We start from the raw sequence: 20,454 nt of genomic DNA, 5'->3' as shown, positions 1-20,454 counted from the left end.
GCCTGCCTCTCCATCTACTTGTGATTTCTCTCTGTCAAATAAATAAATAAAATCTTTAAAAAAATTAAAAAAAAAAAAGATGGTAACATTTCAGTTAAGTCTGATGATTAATTTGGTGTTTATATATGACTGCCTATAGGACAGTCCTGAAAGGACCTGTATGAATCTTGCATTGTATTCAGGATAGACAATGGGCACAAATGTTGCTAAACCCGCTAATGAAGGCAGAAGGCCTTACTTGAAAGAGGAACTAAACCAGGGAAGAGTATTTAAAGAGAACTCTAAGGAACAGTGGGAAGGCCAAATAGACAAGGCCCTGGACCCCTCACTAGCTTCTCCAGAAAAGCTTCCCTTTTTATCTATTTTATATATGGGCTTCCATGGAAGATTCTGTTTGAAGAAAAGGTTCCAAAGTGATTGAAAAATATGTTTGAAAATCACTACTCTTGAGAGTAGACATGTAAACAATATTATCAGATTCCATACTCCTAGACATAGCTAATTATAGTGGGTGTTTAAATATTAATGAATTTTTGTACAGTAAGAAGTGTTTTAAAGACTAAATGGCTACAAAGTTGTCTTGTTGAGTAAACTGCGGTATTCAGATGAGGATTCTGGTGTTAGGAGTAAAAATCATATTACAAAGTGATACAACTTTAATTGAAATCATGAATGCTGTCAGGATTTTTTTAGTAACCATATGGAAATCTTCAATTAACTAAGTATAATTTTTTTTCTTAATATTTTATTTATTTATTTGACACAGAGAGAGACAGCAAGAGAGGAAACCCATGCCAGGAGAGAGGGAGAGGGAGAAGCAGGTTTCCCACTGAGCAGGGAGCCTGATGTGGGACTCGATCCCAGAACCCTGGGATCATGACCTGAACTGAAGGCAGACACTTAACAACTGAGCCACCCAGGCGCTCCTAAATGTAATATTTTAAAATTAGAGCAGAAGGTCCCCTGCCACTTATTATCTGTGTCATTTTGGAGAAGTTACTTAATCTTCCTGAAACTTATCTGTCAAATGAGAGTAATATTTCACAAGGGTGTGTTTGTGGGTTGAATGAGTAATATACGTAACACAGGTCTCTTGCATAGTGTTCAATATTCCCTCTTCCTTCCTTTTTACTAAGAGACAGACTGTTGTAAATAGTAAAGTCATGATTATTTGGTTTAACTGACAGACTCTAGAAGTTGTTTCAATGCTTGCTTACTAGGCACAGCAATTTGTGTTCTGATTTTATTATTCTTGTCAGGAAAGGCAAGAAGAGAAAAGAGATGGGTATCTGTGTTATGTTTGTATGAGGTGCAGGGTAATGGTTAAAAAGAAGGGATACGGGGCGCCTGGGTGCCTCAGTGGGTTAAAGCCTCTGGTTTCGGCTCAGGTCATGATCCCAGGGTCCTGGGATCGAGCCCCACATGGGGCTCTCTGCTCGTCGGGGAGCCTGCTTCCCTTCCTCTCTCTCTGCCTGCTTGTGATCTCTCTCTGTGTCAAATAAATAAATAAAAATTAGAGAGTTTAAAAAAAAAAAAAAGAGGAAGGGATACAGGGGCGCCTGGGGGGCTCAGTCAGTTAAGCGTCTGCTTTCGACTTGGGTCGTGATCCCAGGGTCCTGGGGTCAAGCCCTGCATCGGGCTCCCTGCTCAGAAGGAAGCCTGCTTCTCCCTCTCCCACTCCTGCTGCTTGAGTTCTTTCTCTTGCTGTGTATCTCTCTGTTAAATGAATAAATAAATAATCTTTTTTTTTTTAATTAAAAAAAAAGAAGGGATGCAAATCCTGGCTCCTGCACTTAAAGCTATGTGATTTTGGTCCAGTAACCTTCTTCCTTCGGCCTCACTTATCTCATCTATGAAATGGGTATGATAGTAGTGCCTTATACTGTAGGATTCTGAGAGATAACATATATAAAATGTTTAGCATAGTGCCTCATGGTAGCAAAGTCTCTAAATGATAGTTATTTGACTAAGTTTTAAGCATGTATGGCCATTAGACTGGGTTCTTTCTCTTGGTGTGGCCATTCCTGCTGGAACTTTGTGTTTTTCTCCAAACTTGAATTTCCTGAGTTCCAGAGTTTTCCAGGTCACATTGAACCTGTCACTGTATTTCGTCCTCTCCATATTACAGAGAATACATATAGATGGCTGTCACATGCCCTTTAAACTCTGGTCGGGGTCTCAAAGCAGAAAGGTTTCCATAGGAACTTGAATCCTTATTTTTAATAATACAGAAAAAGAGAAGGGTGTCTTCAAATGACTTGGAGAGAATTGCCTATTAATTTTGTGAGGGAGAACAAGGGAAGAATCCTCCTAAACCTGACATTACCTTGTCAGATTAGCCACCTCCTGCTGATTAAGGTAGCCAATTTTGATCTTGTATTCTTTTAATGATTGAAATTAGGGTCAGAACACTGGGTCACCTAGCCCCTTTCCTCCAGCAAAGAATATTTGACCTAAAATCAGGGATGTCACCCATGTAAAACCAAATGTCTTTCTGAATTGTTGAGAGCAGGCTTTTATGGTGTGGAAGAATTGTGTCCTTCTGGCCCTAAGACAGCCCCAGGACACTTAAAACCTTTCTTCTTTGAAAGGGAGAATTATCCTTCATGAAAAAAGATGAGGGCATGTGGAAATGCTGGATTCAATGAATGTGGAGTTTTCAAAAAAGTATGGAAACAAAGCATGACTCTGGTTTTCACTTTTTTTTTTTTTTTTTTTTTTGGAAAGGCTTAAATTATCGTAGATTAATTATTGTCTCAAATTGCCACAGATTAATGACTTTATAATTTTAGAACTGGAAAATGACTTTTCAGATTATCTAAATCAACCAGTGTATTTTCAGATGAGGACTGGGGCCCAAAGTAGGTGACTTAGCCATGCTTAATTTCACATGGATCAAAGTAATGGAAAGAGTGGGCCAGGAGCTAGATAACCCAGACTCAGGTGCCATTGCTCTTCCTATTATTCCATATTCCACAGCTGCTGTTCATGGTGCTCAGTATTTGGAAAACCACTTTATTAGATATGCCAGTGGGTTTACGTGTGTTTTCTGTTTGTTTGTTTTGATGTTTAAAAAACCAAAACCATTTTATAATGGGCTTTGCTGTGGAGAGAAGTTGGGCTTTTCCCCTGAAGTCTGATCAGTATTGAAAATGTGGTGAGTTTTGCCCTCTAGTGTTCAACTAGCAAAAGTGCAACCATTTGTCCAGTGAATTTTTATCACAGAGGGGCCTCTTGATAGAGGAAGCAGATGTAAAAATGGAAAGGCAATGAGTAGGTGTGATACAGTATGAGAAACTGCAGGGTGTGGTTCCTCTATCTGCCGGGCTTTGTGGGAGGCCTCAACTCACCCTGCTTGTACTTTCTTTTTTGTTGTGTGTCTTTAGGTTCGGTTAACAAACTCTTTTCGTCTAACAGCTTTTTGTTTTCTGTTATATATAAAATTTGTTGTAAACCTCAGGCAAACATGTAGACAAAAGCTTCTCTTGGCCTTGCTTTTTTATTTAATTCTTTTAAAGATTATTTCAATTGATGTGCATCCACTCAAGTTTATGTTATATATCTTTTCAGGGTGCCTCCCTTTCCCATTAGCGACCACCTTGCCAAAAAACGTTTTCAAACTATGATTTAGAAAGTTGCCTTTTCTTTCCCCATATGCCCTGTAGAGTTCTATTCACTTCTTTTCATGCACATTTCCCATAATTGGAGGCAGCTCTTAAACATGTTGTACTTTTGTATTTTGAGCTGAGTAGCTTTCCCTGCCTCTTAGATTTTCTTTTCTGTACAAAGAAAGCATAATGGAGCCTAGAATACCCACTTAGTCTTTTCTCTCTAATTTCTTATGATAAAGCCCTAAACTTGATTCTGAAAAGTAAATACATTAGATGTCTGAGATGAGTCATAATTGACAAATAAGGAGTAGAGGCATGTACTACTTCTATTCAGTCTGACAACCCAAGAATACATAAGGATGTTTTCTGAGATGAAATAACAGTTTTTTGTTAAGCATTCTTTGGTTCTTTACCATCTTAGTCTTTCCAATGAAAAAGAAAGGAAAAACCTAGCAACTTGTTTTATATGTTAAGTGCCCAGAATGTGGGGATCCTGTTTTATGTGCCCATAATAGGCACCTTAAGTAATACATTTTAAAGTTTTCTTAAGGTGTCTATGGAACATGGTACAAATGGATTGGAGCTGAGAGATCATACATCCATGTTTGTTTATGTCAAACTAAATTTTAAGTGTTAATTTTTATGATGAAATAAAAGCACTTGACAGGTATGCCAGGCATTCTGCAGCTTGTGTCTTTGCAGGCCTAGCCAGAATGGACTATTTAAAAGTTTCAGCTGCTTAATCTACTTCTCATTTTCCGTGATGGTCACCCAAAGAGTAACTGTAGCCCATATACTGAAAATAACATTTCATTTTAATTATCTTACTTTCAGGAAGGTGACAGCACCTTCCTGGTGACTGAGGGTGGTTACCCACCAGTTAGTGATTCAGATTTGGTTTTAGTTTAGGATTTGCTCCTTTCCCTTGCTATTTACTTGCCCGTGACAGCAAAGGAAGTACACAGTGTTTTTTGGTTTTGATCTAAAATACTATTCCTGGTTTAGATATACAAAGAATGAGTAAGCAGAGCCTTTCCAGAGACAGAAGGGCTTCTGAAGGGATTACTTGGTTTTGAACCCCTTTCTGCTTTAATAACAGCAAACATAATGTGTGATCTGTCTTCCCTTTTAGAGCAAAGCCGGCGGGATGATTTGGAAGCCCTCGGCCATATGTTCATGTATTTCCTTCGAGGCAGCCTACCCTGGCAAGGACTCAAGGTATCCTTGAAAGTGCTCAGCGGAGGGCTTTGTTTCAATACTCAGTTGTTAATGAAGGGGTTGCTGACTCGATGTCTGTAAGAAGATGGGCTGGCAACAGAGATAAGAAGCAGGGACTGGCAATATCAGTCTACATATCATAAATGCTCCCCTGGGCTTTGGGAGCTCTGTTTTGCCTACATTTGTCTTTTCCCCTTATGAATCCTTCTTCCTTGTTTTGGGGTTTCCCATAATCTCTTCCCTTGTTCCCTCCCAGCCTTGGCAGTGCTGCTTTTCTCTGTGTCACTTTCCTCCTCCACTACCATTATGTAGCAGGAAGAGTGTTCCCAGTGTGCTGGGGAATTTCTGGAACAAATTGATGACAGCAGCTGCTACACATTTTACCAACAAGGACAGCAGGGCTGGGTGTACCCCTAAGGAGAGCTGGAAAATACTTGTTCAAACTCTATAAGCTAAGGACCCACCTGAATTAAAATAAAAATCCAGGCTTAATGTTGCTGTTCATGTGTTTTATTCAGTAAATCCCTATGCAGATGATAGTCGTTCCTTATGAAGCATATAGTTTAAATAGCCTTCCTTAGGTAGGTATTGGTAGAGTACATTTGTGTTCAAGTTAATTATTGATAATAATCATAACCATTGTAATTACTTTGTACCTTTGGCTGGTTGGAGCAGATAACCCATTTTAAGTCTCATTAGATAGTTAAATGTGAGACATATTTTTGAGTTGTAATTTATTTCAACATGTTAGTGTGGACAGAAAATCAGTAGCTTTGGGTGCCTCTATGCCCTGAGCCTCCCTCCAGAAGGACAGAGGGATCCACTCACTATGCTTTCTAGGCTATTGTCCTGAAACGTAAAACTTTGCCCTTAAATTCCCCTTTTAATACCTTCTAGTCTTCTCCTGGTCATGTGTATCTTGTCATTGATACTGGTAGCTATCAGAGTGTCACATTCTCTTTGCTCATCACATAGCCACGCAATGCATTTGTGTGTTACTGTTTGAAATGTTCTCACGATCCATGAATCATTTTAGTGACAGTCGTAGATCTAAAATTTCTCCAACTTACCTTAGAACACTGTTGCTTAAAGCTGGGTGCAGCAGGCTAGGGAGAGCCTCATGAGACCCCCTTGAGACCGCGTTGTTGATCCAAGCTCCAGGAGCCTGCCTATAATTCGGAGCAAACCAGACTTGGCTTCTTTGAGCCACTGACCTGTATCAAACCTGTCTGTTAGCCATGCCTCTGTCATAGATAACACTTTTCCCTCTGGAAGCACATTGTAGAAAGGCATATTTTTCTACTACTTGTTATTTTTTTCTCTTCAGCTTCCCAGTAAATATTCTGTGGAGTCAGCTATCTGTCTGCCCCCGCTTAGATTAGCAGTTTTTTTTATCTTATCATAGAACCGATCTAAGAAGGAGAAGGCTGAATCACTTTTGAACCCCTGTGGCCATGGGAGATTACTAAGCTTCTGTAATTTTGAAAATACCACTATGTAATATTTTTGCTTTCTTCTAGTTAACTCGTTTCATTACATTGGATGGTGTTTATCTGAGACTACTAAATATACTTACAAGGAAAAACCTTCCAGAACAGAGCAGATATTAAATACATCATCTCTACTACCTTTCTTATTTATTAGAAAGAAGACTGAGCCTAGCACATCCTGCCAATTTGATTGAAACAACCATTGCCTCCCCAAACATATTGCACCACCCATACTTGGGACCTCTTCCCAAATAACTTTCTTTCTCTTCTCTACAGGCTGATACATTAAAAGAGAGATATCAAAAAATTGGTGACACCAAAAGGAATACTCCCATTGAAGCTCTCTGTGAAAACTTTCCAGGTAGGATGCTAAAAGGATGATTCAGCCACTGTGCCTGAAGCTTTGAAGTAGGTGGAGACCATGACTTGGTATCTCTAGATGAGGGTGCTCGCTCACATTTCCTTTTATTGTCATTTAGACCAAGACAGGTTTTATCACTTTCATTTGGGTCATAAAGAAAACACCAGATATTCTTGGCTTGGTCCAGAGCTTCTCGCCATGGGAAGCATTCAGCTCGTGAACATGGCCTTTCACCTCTTTTCTACAGAAGAGATGGCAACCTACCTGCGATATGTCAGGCGATTAGACTTCTTTGAAAAACCTGACTATGAGTATTTACGGACACTCTTCACAGACCTCTTTGAAAGGAAAGGCTACACCTTTGACTATGCCTACGATTGGGTCGGGAGGCCTATTGTAAGTATCCACTTTTACGTCCTCACCTCAGACCAGCGCTGCTTCACCACTTGACATGTCAGACTTTCTGGTTAAGTCCATGAGAAAAACATTCCTTTGACTGTAGACTTCACATTTGCCAGCCTTTTCAGGGTGATGCCATAGATAGCAGTTGGGAAGGAAGAGCAACTCCTTCCTATGTTTTTAAGATTATGCCCCGTATGTCCTAAGGTATCAGAACTAAAGCCAGTTCTGAAGAAGAACTTTCAGTTGAGTGATCCAGACGCTGGTGCTATGTAAACTGTGAAGGTCTTGACTTCTGGAGGAGTGGAACCCAGAACTTTGGGAAACTCTTGAATTGGTTCTCTTGGCCAGGGGTCCACAGTGCCTGAGAGCATGCTAACACATCACTGTAGGATGTTTTCCTTATTTTCCAAGGTAAGCTACTCTCCAGTGAACTCTTGAGGACCAAGCGGCCTCCCTTTTACAGATAAATAAACAAAAGAAGACTGGAAACTGCCCTTGGTGGCTAAAAATAATAATCAATACTCTTTTATTAGAATTAGAATGATGCTCACCTTTGCGAAGGCATTACCTTGGACCTGTTTTCCATTTGACTTTCTGTTCTGTCTTTCCAGCCTACTCCAGTAGGGTCAGTTCACGTAGATTCTGGCGCGTCTGCAATAACTCGAGAAAGCCACACGCACAGGGACCGGCCATCACAGCCGCCTCTGCGAAATCAGGTACGTGCTGGGCCTTCCTTGTTTCAGACATTCTCCCTCTTCTTGGCTAACACTAAAACTGAAATTCTTCAGCTTCTCTGCTTCGGTGTATATACTGAAATTAAAGACAAAGAACTTGCCGTTTCTCAGTGGTGTGCGGTGTTCCAGCATTCCTCGGGGCTAGGCAGTGGTGCAGAGATGTGGCCAGGCAATTTACATAAGTATCCAGTCTAAAGAATTTGGGCTTGTCCAAGTCTGTTGGCTGAAAGGGGAGTCTGCCACAGGCCTGAAAAAGCTGAACATACAGGGTGAACAGGGTAGCCCGTTTTGGGTCTCAGCTGCATGTAGTCCAATGTGGCACTCTTGCCAATGCTGAGGGGGGGTTTTTTTGCTGATTAAGAAGAGTGGGTAATCTGGACTTCTAGCTGATCTAGGCATAAAGTGGCACCTCTCTTCCCCCTCTGCCCCTGCCCCTAAGTTAATTCTAGAGCTGGCCAAGATCTGAGATAGACCTAAGTGAAGACTCAGCTTCGCTTTAGGCCACTCCACAGATCCGAAGTAGGCAGAGAGGCAGGCAGAGAGAGAGGGAGGAAGCAGGCTCCCCGCCGAGTAGAGAGCCCAATGCGGGGCTCGATCACAGGACCCTGAGACCATGACCTGAGCCGAAAGCAGAAGCTTTAACCCAGTGAACCACCCAGGCACCCCATTGACCTCACTTTTTAATATTCACACATCTTTTTATAATAAAATGCAAAAACACTTCTCTCAGATGTACATATGGAACCACATAGATTAAAAATAGCATATAGAAGTACAAACACATATGTGTACAGTGACATACACATACAAATAATGGATAGACTTACTGTAAGTACATACTCTTAGCAAAATGTGTGGCTTGGTAAGAAAAAAAAGTATAAAGGAAGGAAATCTGTGTCTTAGTAACTAAAACTCAGAGAAGACAGGCAAAAAGATGGGGTTTAGCAAATTGTGTACACTAGTGGGTCCATAGTTATATGCTTTATTTATTTTTTTTTTAAAGATTTCATTTATTTATCTGACAGACAAAGATCACAAGCAGGCAGAGAGGCAGGCAGAGAGAGAAGAGGAAGCAGGCTCCCCGCCGAGCAGAGAGCCTGACGTGGGGCTCAATCCCAGGACCTTGAGATCACGACCCGAGCCGAAGGCAGAGGCCCAACCCACTGAGCCACCCAGGCACCCCCGTAGTTATATGCTTTAACCAAAATAGTTGGCTAAGAATTATAATTTGTGGGGCGCCTGGGTGGCTCAGTGGGTTAAGCCGCTGCCTTCGGCTCAGATCATGATCTCGGGGTCCTGGGATTGAGCCCCGCGTCGGGCTCTCTGCTCGGCGGGGAGCCTGCTTCCTCCTCTCTCTCTGCCTGCCTCTCTGCCTGCTTGTGATCTCCGTCTGTCAAATAAATAAATAAAATCTTTAAAAAAAAAAAAGAATTATAATTTGTCTGACTTCTGATTTGACAACAGAATATCGTTGACTTCTGTGATTGTTCTCCCTGGACCTCCCTTGTTAAAAGTGTAGCTAAGTGCACAGTTAAACTGTCTGCTGTCCTACATTGCTCTGGACTTTGCAAATTGTTAAAATTTTCTAGAAGGTAATTGGATGACGTTACTGTTCTCTCTGATAGAAAAATCTTACTTCTGAGAATCAATCGTAACAGAACAACCAAAAATACAGATTAAGTTATGTGCATAAAATTGTTGCAGTGCAATTTTAAACAAAGTTTGAGAAATGACCCACCTATATAATTATAAGGGAATGGTTATGGATCTAGTTCGGGTCTTTAATCAGATAAACTGGGTTATAGTAAAGTGAGTCGCAGTGCATTTATTCAGGGGAATATTATGTAGCCACTTAAAACAATATTTAGGAAAACTTGTAGCAACCTGAAAATGTTTATAGTTTGTAGAGTGAAGAAATCAGAGAACAAATTAGAAATACATCGTGATTTCCCTGAGGGAAAGGGAAAATGAAAAAATCAGTGAGACAAGATAATGCCAACGTATTAACAGAAGTGGTGTTGAAACTGATAATATTGTGGTTAACATTTTTCCATACTGTTCTATGATGAAGTTATATTACCTTATAATGAAAAATGCGTTTGAATAGAAAAAGTTTGGAAAGAAAAAGATAATTTAAGAAGTCAGTGAAGTCAGCATAATCAGCATATCTGCCCACTCATGTTTTCAGAATATTTCAAACTAAAATAGGTATTTCCTTTAGTTTCCCTTGTCTTTCCTGCTTCAGTGAATTCTTAATCAACATTGCTGTTTTGAATGGATTTTAAAAGTATGGGAGGGGTGCCTGGGTGGCTCTGTTGGTTAAAGCCTCTTTCTTCAGGATCCTGGGATTGAGCCCCACATCTGGCTTTCTGCTCAGCGGGGAGCCTGCTTCCCCCATCTCTCTGCCTGCCTCTCTGCCTGCCTCTCTGCCTACTTGTGATCTCTGTCTGTCAAATAAATAAATAAAATCTTAAAAAAAAAAAAAGTGTGGGAAAAAGAGATGTTGAAAACCTAGATCGCCAAGGTGAAAAATATGGTCATACGTGGTAGCTGAGTAAAAATACAGTAATTTTCTGTGTACTTTTAAGTGAAGGGTGTAATTAGGAAATCTCATTTGCAAAGTAATAATAAGCTCCTTTTTGAGGAATTGAATCTTGAAATTCTCTCCCCCTGCCAAAGGGTTTTTAGTATCCCATGGCTGCTAAGGGACCGTAAGTCCCCGCATTAATGCAACTTTATACCTCCACTCCCAGCAGGTTTCTGAATCCTGGGTAGAATTCTTTCTGTTCTGTGCCCCATGGGCAAATATTATTTCTGGTGTCTCTTCTACCTTTACACTGTGTCTATGTGGTCTCATTGCTTTTTTCCATCTTTAGGGTTGTGTTGTTATATTTGGGGGGTGTTCTTTTATTTTTTAAGAAAAATTGTAGTCACATAGGTCCCTTACATGGAATTGAAAGCGGTATGTGTTCTTTTTTAGGCTGATTCTTTTCAATTTTGAAATCAGCAAAAGAAGAAAGTAAAGTCTCTCTTTGAGAGATATTGACAAGTATTATTCTCATTTGAGGGGCAGCTAACTTTTTTCTCAACAACTTTGACTAAATACGTCTAACTGAGAACCTGCTCCGTAAAAGTATGTCCTAGGGCTACCAAAATAAGTAGGGAATCCTTGCCCTCAAAAAACTGACAAGCAAATATGCCAAGTAGCCAGAAAACTATAACCCAAGGCAGAACAGAGAAGTATCCCAAGTTTCAAATTACCATCATCAGACTTCGGAATAAGGAGACATTTCGTCTAGTCTGAGCATGACAGAGTTTCATGAAAGAAACTGCATTTGAAGTGTTCTTGGAAGAGTAACGTGGGAATGAAAGAGGCATTCCAAGCAAAAAGGAAAAATAAGCAACAAGTTGTCAGGTTCATTTTGCTAAAATACATGGTGTGAATAAAGGGATATCTTGGAGACATTTGATGAAGTTCCTGGAAAGCTGGGCTGGAAAGTTGGTATTTAATTTCAGAAAGGAATAGGTACTAAAGGTTAGTGAACAGAGGGCTGATAAGATCAAAACTTCGCTTTAGCAGTCTTGTGCATAGAAGGTGATTATAACCTGGCAGCTACCTTGGAGACAATAAAAGTACAGGGCATCCCCTTCAGAGGTAAAGGGGCCTGGATGGGCTATTGTTGTGAAAATGAAATAGAACTGAGAAATGATAAAAAGTTATGAGCTACCAGACTTGGCAGCCCACACGTGTGTCAAGGTTGAAGGAAAAGGATGAGTCAGCGCTGTTATAGAGATTTTTGAAGCCCCAATAATTTGGATGCAGGTGGTACGATTACTAGAAATAGGAAAGTTGAAAGAGAAACTTAACTTGGAGTTTGAATCAAGGCATCTTGAGTTTCAAATACTAGGAGTGTATATATTCTAGCTGAAGACAGCTAGCAGGCAGAGGAGGGCTCTCAAAACAAACAAAACAATAGTGACATATTTGGAAATCAGAACATGGAGATGACATTGAGGTTAGTGCCAGCAGAACCTCCTTATTCTGGGTAAATCTGCTCTTGAGTTGTGGAAGAGTGATCCTAGGGATTAATAGGCTCTGTTTAGTCCCATACTTAGAGTAGGAAGAGAAAGAAAAGGAGCTCAGTACTTGGTTTTAGCTTAGCCCAAGGACTTTGGCCATAGGACATTTAACCTTTGGCCGGAGTGGGGGAGGCACTTAGTTTTCTCAGATGTAAGCCTGTAAGTGAGGGTAGAGATTTTTATTGTTTTGTTCACTGCTGTCTCCCTAACACCTAAAATAATGTGTGGAGTAGACACTTGATAAATAGTTGTTTGAATGAATGAATCTGTCAGATGAGGAGCATAGATGAAGTCAGATGTTCATTTAAAATACAGATTTTTATTTAACCTTCCATGAAAAATAAATTGTAAGCTTTTCTTCCTACTTGTTTTCTATTTCCACAAAAAGCCATTCTGCCTCCATTGGCAGCCAGAGTAGGGCTCCATTGTCTACTGAAGGAGAACGGTGTTCAAAAAACACAGCAGGTCTTGCTGCAGAGTAAGCTCAGGCAATTGTATTAGTTCTCGTTACAATGAGAATTTTCCAGGAAAATTTGCTTTGCTGTTCTAAATTGTAGGTGTATCAAATTGAGTACTGTTTGGTTCCCAGTAATAGATCCCAAATACAGTTCCCAAAAAATGGTATTTAAATTCATCTATATTGGATCTGTCTTTTACAACTATGTTAGTATCAGATGCTTAAGAACAATCTTTTTTAATATAAGTATCACCCAGCTAGACAACTATAATTAAATCATGAGTTTGGATAGAATAAATACTGAGAAAGCTATATCTATTCAGAAAGTTCCCAGTGGAACCTTCTGTCATTTTCCCCTTGGTATTTGTCCTTTCGGAGATCCAAAGATGGCAAATCTTGCCATGGCTGTGGTTCTTCTTTAAAGAATTCTGCATTACCATCCATCAGGAAGGGGGTAAAAAATAGTTCTGCCTCTTTCTACCTGGCAAAGCTTCCCTTTGCATTCTCTGATCAAGTGGGATCAGGAAGTAAGTCTTGCCATTATCCGGAGAGCTAGTATTAGAGTGCAGTATATTGCACTGTTGAAGGTTTTATTCAGTGTGCTTGCTCAACATGCTAAATATAGAATATTGCATTGACTAGAATGTGCATGCAGCAGTGTGCTTTCTGTTCTTTCTCAATCTAAGTCTGTGACAGTCCTTACTCAGGTAAATGCTATACACATGTTACTGTGGTTCAGCAATTTTGATAGTTACGTAGATTTTCTGCTGGCATATGAAGAAGGGACACTTGACCTAGAAGGCTAGGGAGAACGCATCTGTTTTGAGGTTAGAGTCAGACTAGCCATCTAGAACTATTAAACCCTGCCAGATATGGCATCCTAGTATGATAATATTGAATAGTACTTACTCATTTTTATATATACAGGATAGGTTTAAGGGAAAAAACTGAATTTTTATCATTTTCTATGAGGTGAACTGTTTACTTAAAAATTCTCAAGTTTCTGCTTCCTCCTCTCTCTACCTGCCTCTCTGCCTACTTGTGATCTCTGTCTAATAAATAAATAAAATCTTTGAAAAAAGTTGGGGGGTGGCCTGGGTGGCTCAGTGGGTTAAAGCCTCTGCCTTCGGCTCAGGTCATGATCCCAGGGTCCTGGGATCAAGCCCCACATCGGTCTCTCTGCTCAGCGGGGAGTCTGCTTCCTCTTCTCTCTCTCTACCTGCCTCTCTGCCTACTTGTGATCTCTGTCAAATAAATAAATAAAATCTTTAAAAAAAAATTCTCAAGTTTGACTAGGCAAGAAAATATGAATCAAATGTCAAAGAAAAGTTGACCCCTCATCCTTCTAGAAGAACCATATTCAAACTACTTCAATACCTTTTAAACACAGAAGAAATGAACAGTAAAACTCAGAAGGATCAAATCATGTTGAATTCTGAAGATGTGCCCCCCGTCAAAGAGTTGGTTCAGGGATACCTGGCTGGCTTAGTCAGTAGAGGTGTGAGTTCGAGCTCTGTGTTGGATTTGGAGACTACTTAAAAATGAAATCTTTAAAAAAAAAAAAAAAAAAAGAGTGGTTCTCTAATCCAAGAGATTAGATTTAAGGAATGTATAGCCTTACAAAAGTATGTGTGGCTTAGTGTTGACATGCTTACTGAAAGAAGCTTGTTATAAGCATAGCTTTTCCAAAGGGCAGATTAAGCCAGATTGCTAACTAGCCAAGATGGGTAGAGATCTTCCTAAAATGAATATCTTCATATATTCTTTTGAAAGTCCAGTAGCTTTAGAAAAAACAAAAGCTGATTAATTCTCCATTGCTTTCCTTTGACAGAGTACTGCTTCGGGTTCAGCAAGGTTCACAGTTTGCTAGTTGAAGGGGCAGATGAGTATGCTCAGAGAGAATTTGCCTCCCTCTGACCTGTGTGTAATTTCCTAACTTGCTACCTGCCATTTAGCAGGAATTTGGGTGTAGAGATTGCATACTTTCTCTGTCACCCTCCAGCATAGAGTTCTCTGCAGAATGGGGCTGTCCTTCCTCATTTCTGGGGCACTTACCCCAAGGGGGACATGGAAACAAGTAAGTGTAAGATTGAAATACAGACCTTAGGGACGCCTGGGTGGCTCAGTTGGTTAAGCGGCTGCCTTCGGCTCGGGTCATGATCCCAGCGTCCTGGGATCGAGTCCCACATCGGGCTCCTTGCTCGGCAGGGAGCCTGCTTCTCCCTCTGCCTCTCCAGGCCTCTCTGCCTGTGCTCGCTCACTCTCTCTCTTCCTCTATCCCTGACAAATAAATAAATAAAATCTTAAAAAAAAAAAATTAAAAAAAAAAAAAAGAAAGAAATACAGACCTTACCTTACCTTCTCTCATTCTGTCACCAAGTTGCTGCCACTCACTTCTGCTCTAATTCTCTATTCTGTATTAAAAGTTTTCTTTGTGCAGTCTTCAATGTTGTGTATTTCAGCAGACATCCTGTGTTCTGAGGCACTTCCTTTGTAGGAAGGAGGTTCTGGAGATATCCTCCCTAGTGAAGTCATCCTTCTCTAGCTGGGAGAGGAGGTGTGGGGTGTCTTAAACCCTTTGGAATAAGAATAGGGCAGGGTCTGAGTAGAGTTTCAGACCTCTGATTTTTCCCAGAGCATCACAAAATTGATAATATTAGCTCTGGATCTGCATAGTACTGAGCTTGGGAATAATCCCTTCTTACGTTGTTGTCAGTGATTCTCAAACATCCCTGATATTTGATATCTAGTTTGTAGAATACAGGAAGGCATTGTTTGGCCACATGACAGGTTGCGCAGAATAATCCCTGTCTGGAATAGAAATTGATTCTATTTCATGAGCTTAACAGAAAGAAGTTTTAAATTTTGTTAAAGTACACTTCAGCCACCTTGCCAGCTTTTAAAAATTTCATATCTAAGGTCTAATATGCTCCAAAAAAAATTATTGAGATGCTTCCTGCCCCATTCTTTCTACTTCTGTCTTACCCCTGCTACCTTAAAAAAAATTTTTTTTTTTTTTTTAAAAATCTTGGGAGTGTGGTAAGACAATGTAACCTAGTGTATTCATTACTAACTTTTTGGTACTATTTGGTCTCTATTCTAGTTTATTACAGTTGAAGACTATAATTATGTAATGAGGCCTAGAAGACCGACATGGGAGGCCAAAATGTTTTATATAGGTGGCATCTTGTAAAATACTTTGGGAGGCATAAAGTGACATGGAGAAATTTCCTTATAAATGTAATTAGTAAACCTTTCAAAGAATATAAAGAATAGGATTCAGTGATTTATTTTCTACAACAGGAAATGTTCTCCTGCCTTTTGCTTGAGAATAGGAGCTTTATCTCCAATATAAATTGGAAATAATATCTAGCCATAGATGGGAGTGGTACCTCAGGTATTTCCAGACTGTATTTTCCTGCCCTCTTGTTAGTGTCCTTTTCCCCACTGTCTGTCCATGAATTCTGGCCAGGTGACTGCTGGGAGGCATTCATTTCCTCTGCCCTAAGCATAGGTAGTAGTTTTGACTTTTTTTTTTTTTTTTTTTTAAAGATTTTTTTTATTTTTTTGACAGAGAGAGATCACAAGTAGGCAGAGAGGCAGGCAGAGAGAGAGGAGGAAGCAGGCTCCCTGCTGAGCAGAGAGCCCGATGCGGGACTCGATCCCAGGACCCTGAGATCATGACCTGAGCCGAAGGCAGCGGCTTAACCCACTGAGCCACCCAGGCGCCCTAGTAGTTTTGACTTTTTACACCAGGCTCCTCTAAGTTTCCCCTTAAGTAATTTTTGTTAGCTTCGTCTTTGATTTATGCCATGCGGGATCGCTGCTGTTTTATTTCCACATTCACCTACTGGATAGTAAACCCAGCATTTCCACATAGGTAATGCAATTACAGCAGAAGATTTTAAAGCGTTCCCCCAAGGAATTCCCACTGCTTGAGATTCCTGCTTCTGCCTTTGGGGATTTTCACACTCCACGTGGACCTTTGCCTTTCAAGTAATGCAGAGAGATTGACCTTGTTGAGTCAATCAGGAAATTGATCAGGAGAAAAGCTCCTGATCACCTGTTAGATAGACTTGTGTGCATGAGTGATCTTTGAAGAGTAAAGAGTTTACATGCCCATCTCCTCTGCTGGTTTGCTTAGTATGACTATATCCTGTGCTGATTATGCCCAGTCATAACTCTGTGTACACAGCCTTGCCTAGAAAACCTTTCAGGTACACTAGCAGCATACTGTAGTTGTCGACATTCCTCCATTTCATCTACTTCCTGAGCACTCAGTTGCTTTCTAAAACTGGCCCATGACCCTTTTTACCAGATCAGCTTCCATACACCATTCCTAGCCCTTAAATTCTAGAAGAGAATAGCCATAGCGTTTAATATTAGGATGAAGAGTAATTCCCAGTGTGACAAACCACCAACCCCAGGTTCATATCCGTATCTTGGTTTTGTAGCTTCCAGTGGATATAGAAGGTGTTGAAGTGCAGTAGAATGGTGCACTGTGTTCTTCGTTCGCCATTGTTTTTCTCTTTTTAAATAACACACTGCTTTGATAATGGAAATGGAGTGTGGCTTTTAGGCCTTTGGGAAATGTCTTGGTATTTTCAAAATCTACACAAAAATGTTAATTCCTCCAACTAATTTTGTCTTTAACTAGAATGAACATAAATAGGTACACAGTCCTATGAATCAGACAGTGGCATCAGACCAGACTTTTGATGTGTGTTTCAGTAAAAATGGAAATAATAGTTGATCCGCTGTCCAGATTTTGTTGTTTAAAAAGCATATGAGTGTTTTATGTACATTTCTTTCCATTTTCAGCTTTATTTGCCTTAAAAACAAGTTCACAACAGAGAGCATTCATGCAAGAAGTAATCACACTGAATATGTATCTTAGAACTCAAAACAACCCCAAATGGCATATAAATATCTGGATATTGCTTGAACATTTAAATGTTTTGAAAACTGACAGTTCTTCATAGTTGTTTAGGAGCTTAAATATCCTACTTAAATATTACAAAAAGTAAAGTCCTAGAGGAACTGAAGAAGGCTATCACTAATGGATAATAGTTACAGGTATTATTTATAATATTAGAACAGATTTATTCTCTTGGCACCTGGCTAGTTAGTTAGTTGGTAGAGTATGCAACTCTTGATCTTGGGGTTGTGAGTTCGAACCCTGTGTTGGGTGTAGAGATTGCTTAGAAAAATAAACAATAAACTGGATTTATTATCAAATCTCTAGTAGTAAAATGATAGGAGATTAGGTGCTCTGAGGATATGGATACTGTCAATAAGTTTATGAAAGTTGTGGTTATGTTATAAACTATAGCCTTATGTTGGAAAATGAAACATCTGAACTTCTGTTGACAAAATAATCAGAGGGGTGGGGGTTTTTTTTGGGTAGCTTTGATTCTCAAATGTGACTGGCGAACTCAGATGTGACTTAGAGAACCAAGCCCCTCTTTTGTTAGAGAATATAGCAAGTGAGTTATTACAGCTGCCTCTGTACAGAATATACTCATTCCCTGAGGAATATCAGAAAACATGGCCAGGATTCTTGACACTGCTGTTACGCATGTGGCTTCATATTTTGTTAATAAAGATGAGGTTGTAGCTAATACATGAGGCTCAGGTTTTGTTTTGCTTTGCTTTGCTTTTTTAATGGAAAAAGCCCTTTTGGTGACTTACAGATGAGCTTTAAACAGCTCTTATCCATAAGATGCAGAAGAGGGAGATTGAATATGAGCCTCAGACCACTACTTTTTTCCTTTCCTTTTTTTATAAAATACAACATTGGTAGTTGTGAACATCTCTAAGATTTATTGCATCCTTGCTGATTTTCATGCAGAGCAGCAATATCACATCCCAACCCCTGCTGTTGTTTATATCAGCAGCAATTAAAATTTGATTTACTAATCCCTCACTGCTGCCTCTCCAACTCCTCATTTTTCATTTTGTAGAACCTTAGGACTGTTACAGCTGAGCATCATGATGTTAACACCTCCTCAGCCATCTGGTACAGGGGAAGAGGCACCTAAACAGATTCTTCAGAACAAAAATCACAAATGAGCAAGATCAGAATAGTATGAGATCTAAAAAACAGGTAAAGAAGGAATGAAGAGAGCCTGAATGACAGCAGAACTGAAAGCAGAACCCAAAAAGGTTTTGGATTGGAAGCTCTCCTTTTGCTGGGGAAAGATCTGCCTTTTGCTTTCTAGAAGAAAGCAATTCATAGTAGTCCTATCTAAAACTATTTCTAATTCCGGACTAGAGGCCAATAGCTAGGGGAATCAGGAAAACATTGTAGCCTCACCACCCCCCAACTTTTCATATTTCTTGACCCATGAGCCTGTTTTGAAGATACACTTTTTTCATTCTCCTAGATAAGAAGGCATATTCCAGCCACCGCCACTGCTCGTTTTATCTTAGTCGAAAGTCTTGCAGAGGTTTATGTTGAGAGTGGTGGGCTCCCTATTTAAGGAACAGCCATGTTATCTTGATTCCTAATGGTAGGAATTTTCTGTATTGACTACTGTCCATTTAGGTAGATCTTTAATCAGTGAAATGATTTGTAAGTATGATTGTTGCTTTGTCCAACAATATTAACATTCTGAATTCGGTCTGCTTAGTGGCTACTGAATTTTACTAATAATGGAAGCTTAAATTGATTCCAGCTTTTGGTGGTGGTGTCCCGCACCCCCCCCCCCAACCCTGCCCTGCCTTTTGGTGATTATTGTTTTTCTGTGTCTGGGTGAGGATGGTGTGCTGTAGACTGTCATGTATTGGCTCATTAGGCTGAAATGAATGTAGCCAAGCTAACTTTTTCCTAAGTGCTTTGCAGCCGTTGTTAGTTTAAAATCCAAAACGAAAACAAAACCCTCAGGGACACTAATGTACTTGATTTTGTTATTGCTTGCTGTTGCTTCACCTTTCCTTCCATATCTTGCTCTCATGCTTCCTAATGCCTGAGCAGACTGCATCGTCAGAGCGCCGAGGAGAGTGGGAAATCCAGCCCAGCCGGCAGACCAATACCTCGTACCTGACGTCTCACTTGGCTGCAGACCGCCATGGGGGATCAGTGCAGGTACTTACTGCCTTTATTGCCCTTTCCTGGCCTTCTCAGCTTGGCTGGTGGAATGTTGACTTGCTTCTGAAACTTTGGTTCCTTTAGAAACGAAACTTGCTACAAGGTTGAGCTGCTTCTATAGTTAACGCAATATCTATGTGCTGATTTCTACCTAAGTGGACCTGTAAGAACCACTTGTTGAGATAATTGTTGGTTGTTGTCATTGACTAAGAAACATCTGTATGATTTCTGATACTGATTTCTGGGTAAACTAATCCTATTACCTTGATCTACTCATGATAAACGATAAAAAATAATGCCAAGGTAGAGGTATGTTAGTGTCAAGTATGTGAATTTTGAAGACTTGAGATGTGCAAAATAAGTAGATTTTGGATAAAGAATTGCATATGTAGCTCATTCCATGGTCGTTTGTGCCTTATTAGCACTTAAGGTGAGATTGTTAATTGGTCCAAGTCACCCATTTCTGAGTGGGTTACCAAAAAGTTGGGCTCTTTCCTTTTTGGGCTTTATTCCTCTGGAATAAATGTGGTCTCAGTGAATTATTTCTGATTTCATTTGGACGGTTTTGAAGCTTTGTTGTGTCTGGTACTTAAGAACATCTGTGTCTCTTTACTTTTCTTCCATGTCACTGTTTTAATAATCTTAATCCAAATGTGTCTCTCAGACTGTTAAGTGACACCACCAGTTGGGGCACACAAGTAAACCCAGAGCCACCAAATCAAATAAAGGGATAGACAAACCTTTTGCATGTAGAAATGCATCTTAATAGGCTTGATTGTCTAGAATATGTTTTTTACATGGAGTGACTCACAGAAGATTGTGTTATTTATAGGAAGTCAGGAGACAGCTGTGGTTCTGTTTAAAAAAAAAAAAAAAAAAAAACACCCTCACAGGAACATCTAGGTAAAAATGATGGATTGAACACACAGATCTGCTCTCACCTACTCCTGAAACAGCACTAAAGAATGATAAAGGGATTTTTTTGAAAGGCATGAATCTATACAAGGTTGG

At 39.9% G+C, this 20,454-nt stretch overlaps 1 protein-coding gene across 5 annotated transcripts in view; it reads left to right on the top strand.

Moving 5' to 3' along the window:
• The window catches only part of CSNK1G1 (casein kinase 1 gamma 1), a 197,060-nt gene that overhangs the window by 154,767 nt on the left and 21,839 nt on the right, over nucleotides 1–20,454 (top strand). For 3 of the 5 annotated variants that reach the window (XM_059372231.1, XM_059372232.1, XM_059372233.1), the window contains 5 exons: nucleotides 4,744–4,829; nucleotides 6,596–6,680; nucleotides 6,928–7,076; nucleotides 7,694–7,798; nucleotides 19,330–19,440. In XM_059372231.1, the coding sequence (XP_059228214.1) occupies nucleotides 4,744–4,829; nucleotides 6,596–6,680; nucleotides 6,928–7,076; nucleotides 7,694–7,798; nucleotides 19,330–19,440 (536 nt within the window). The remainder of the gene's footprint in view (nucleotides 1–4,743; nucleotides 4,830–6,595; nucleotides 6,681–6,927; nucleotides 7,077–7,693; nucleotides 7,799–19,329; nucleotides 19,441–20,454) is intronic. The other 2 variants (XM_059372234.1, XM_059372235.1) reach the window with 1 other exon arrangement.

Source organism: Mustela nigripes, chromosome 13 (assembly GCF_022355385.1).
Source record: "Mustela nigripes isolate SB6536 chromosome 13, MUSNIG.SB6536, whole genome shotgun sequence".
NCBI classification, from domain to species: Eukaryota; Metazoa; Chordata; class Mammalia; order Carnivora; family Mustelidae; genus Mustela; species Mustela nigripes.
The sequence above is the reverse complement of the archived record's forward strand: the minus strand, read 5'-3'. Positions and strand labels throughout refer to the sequence as shown.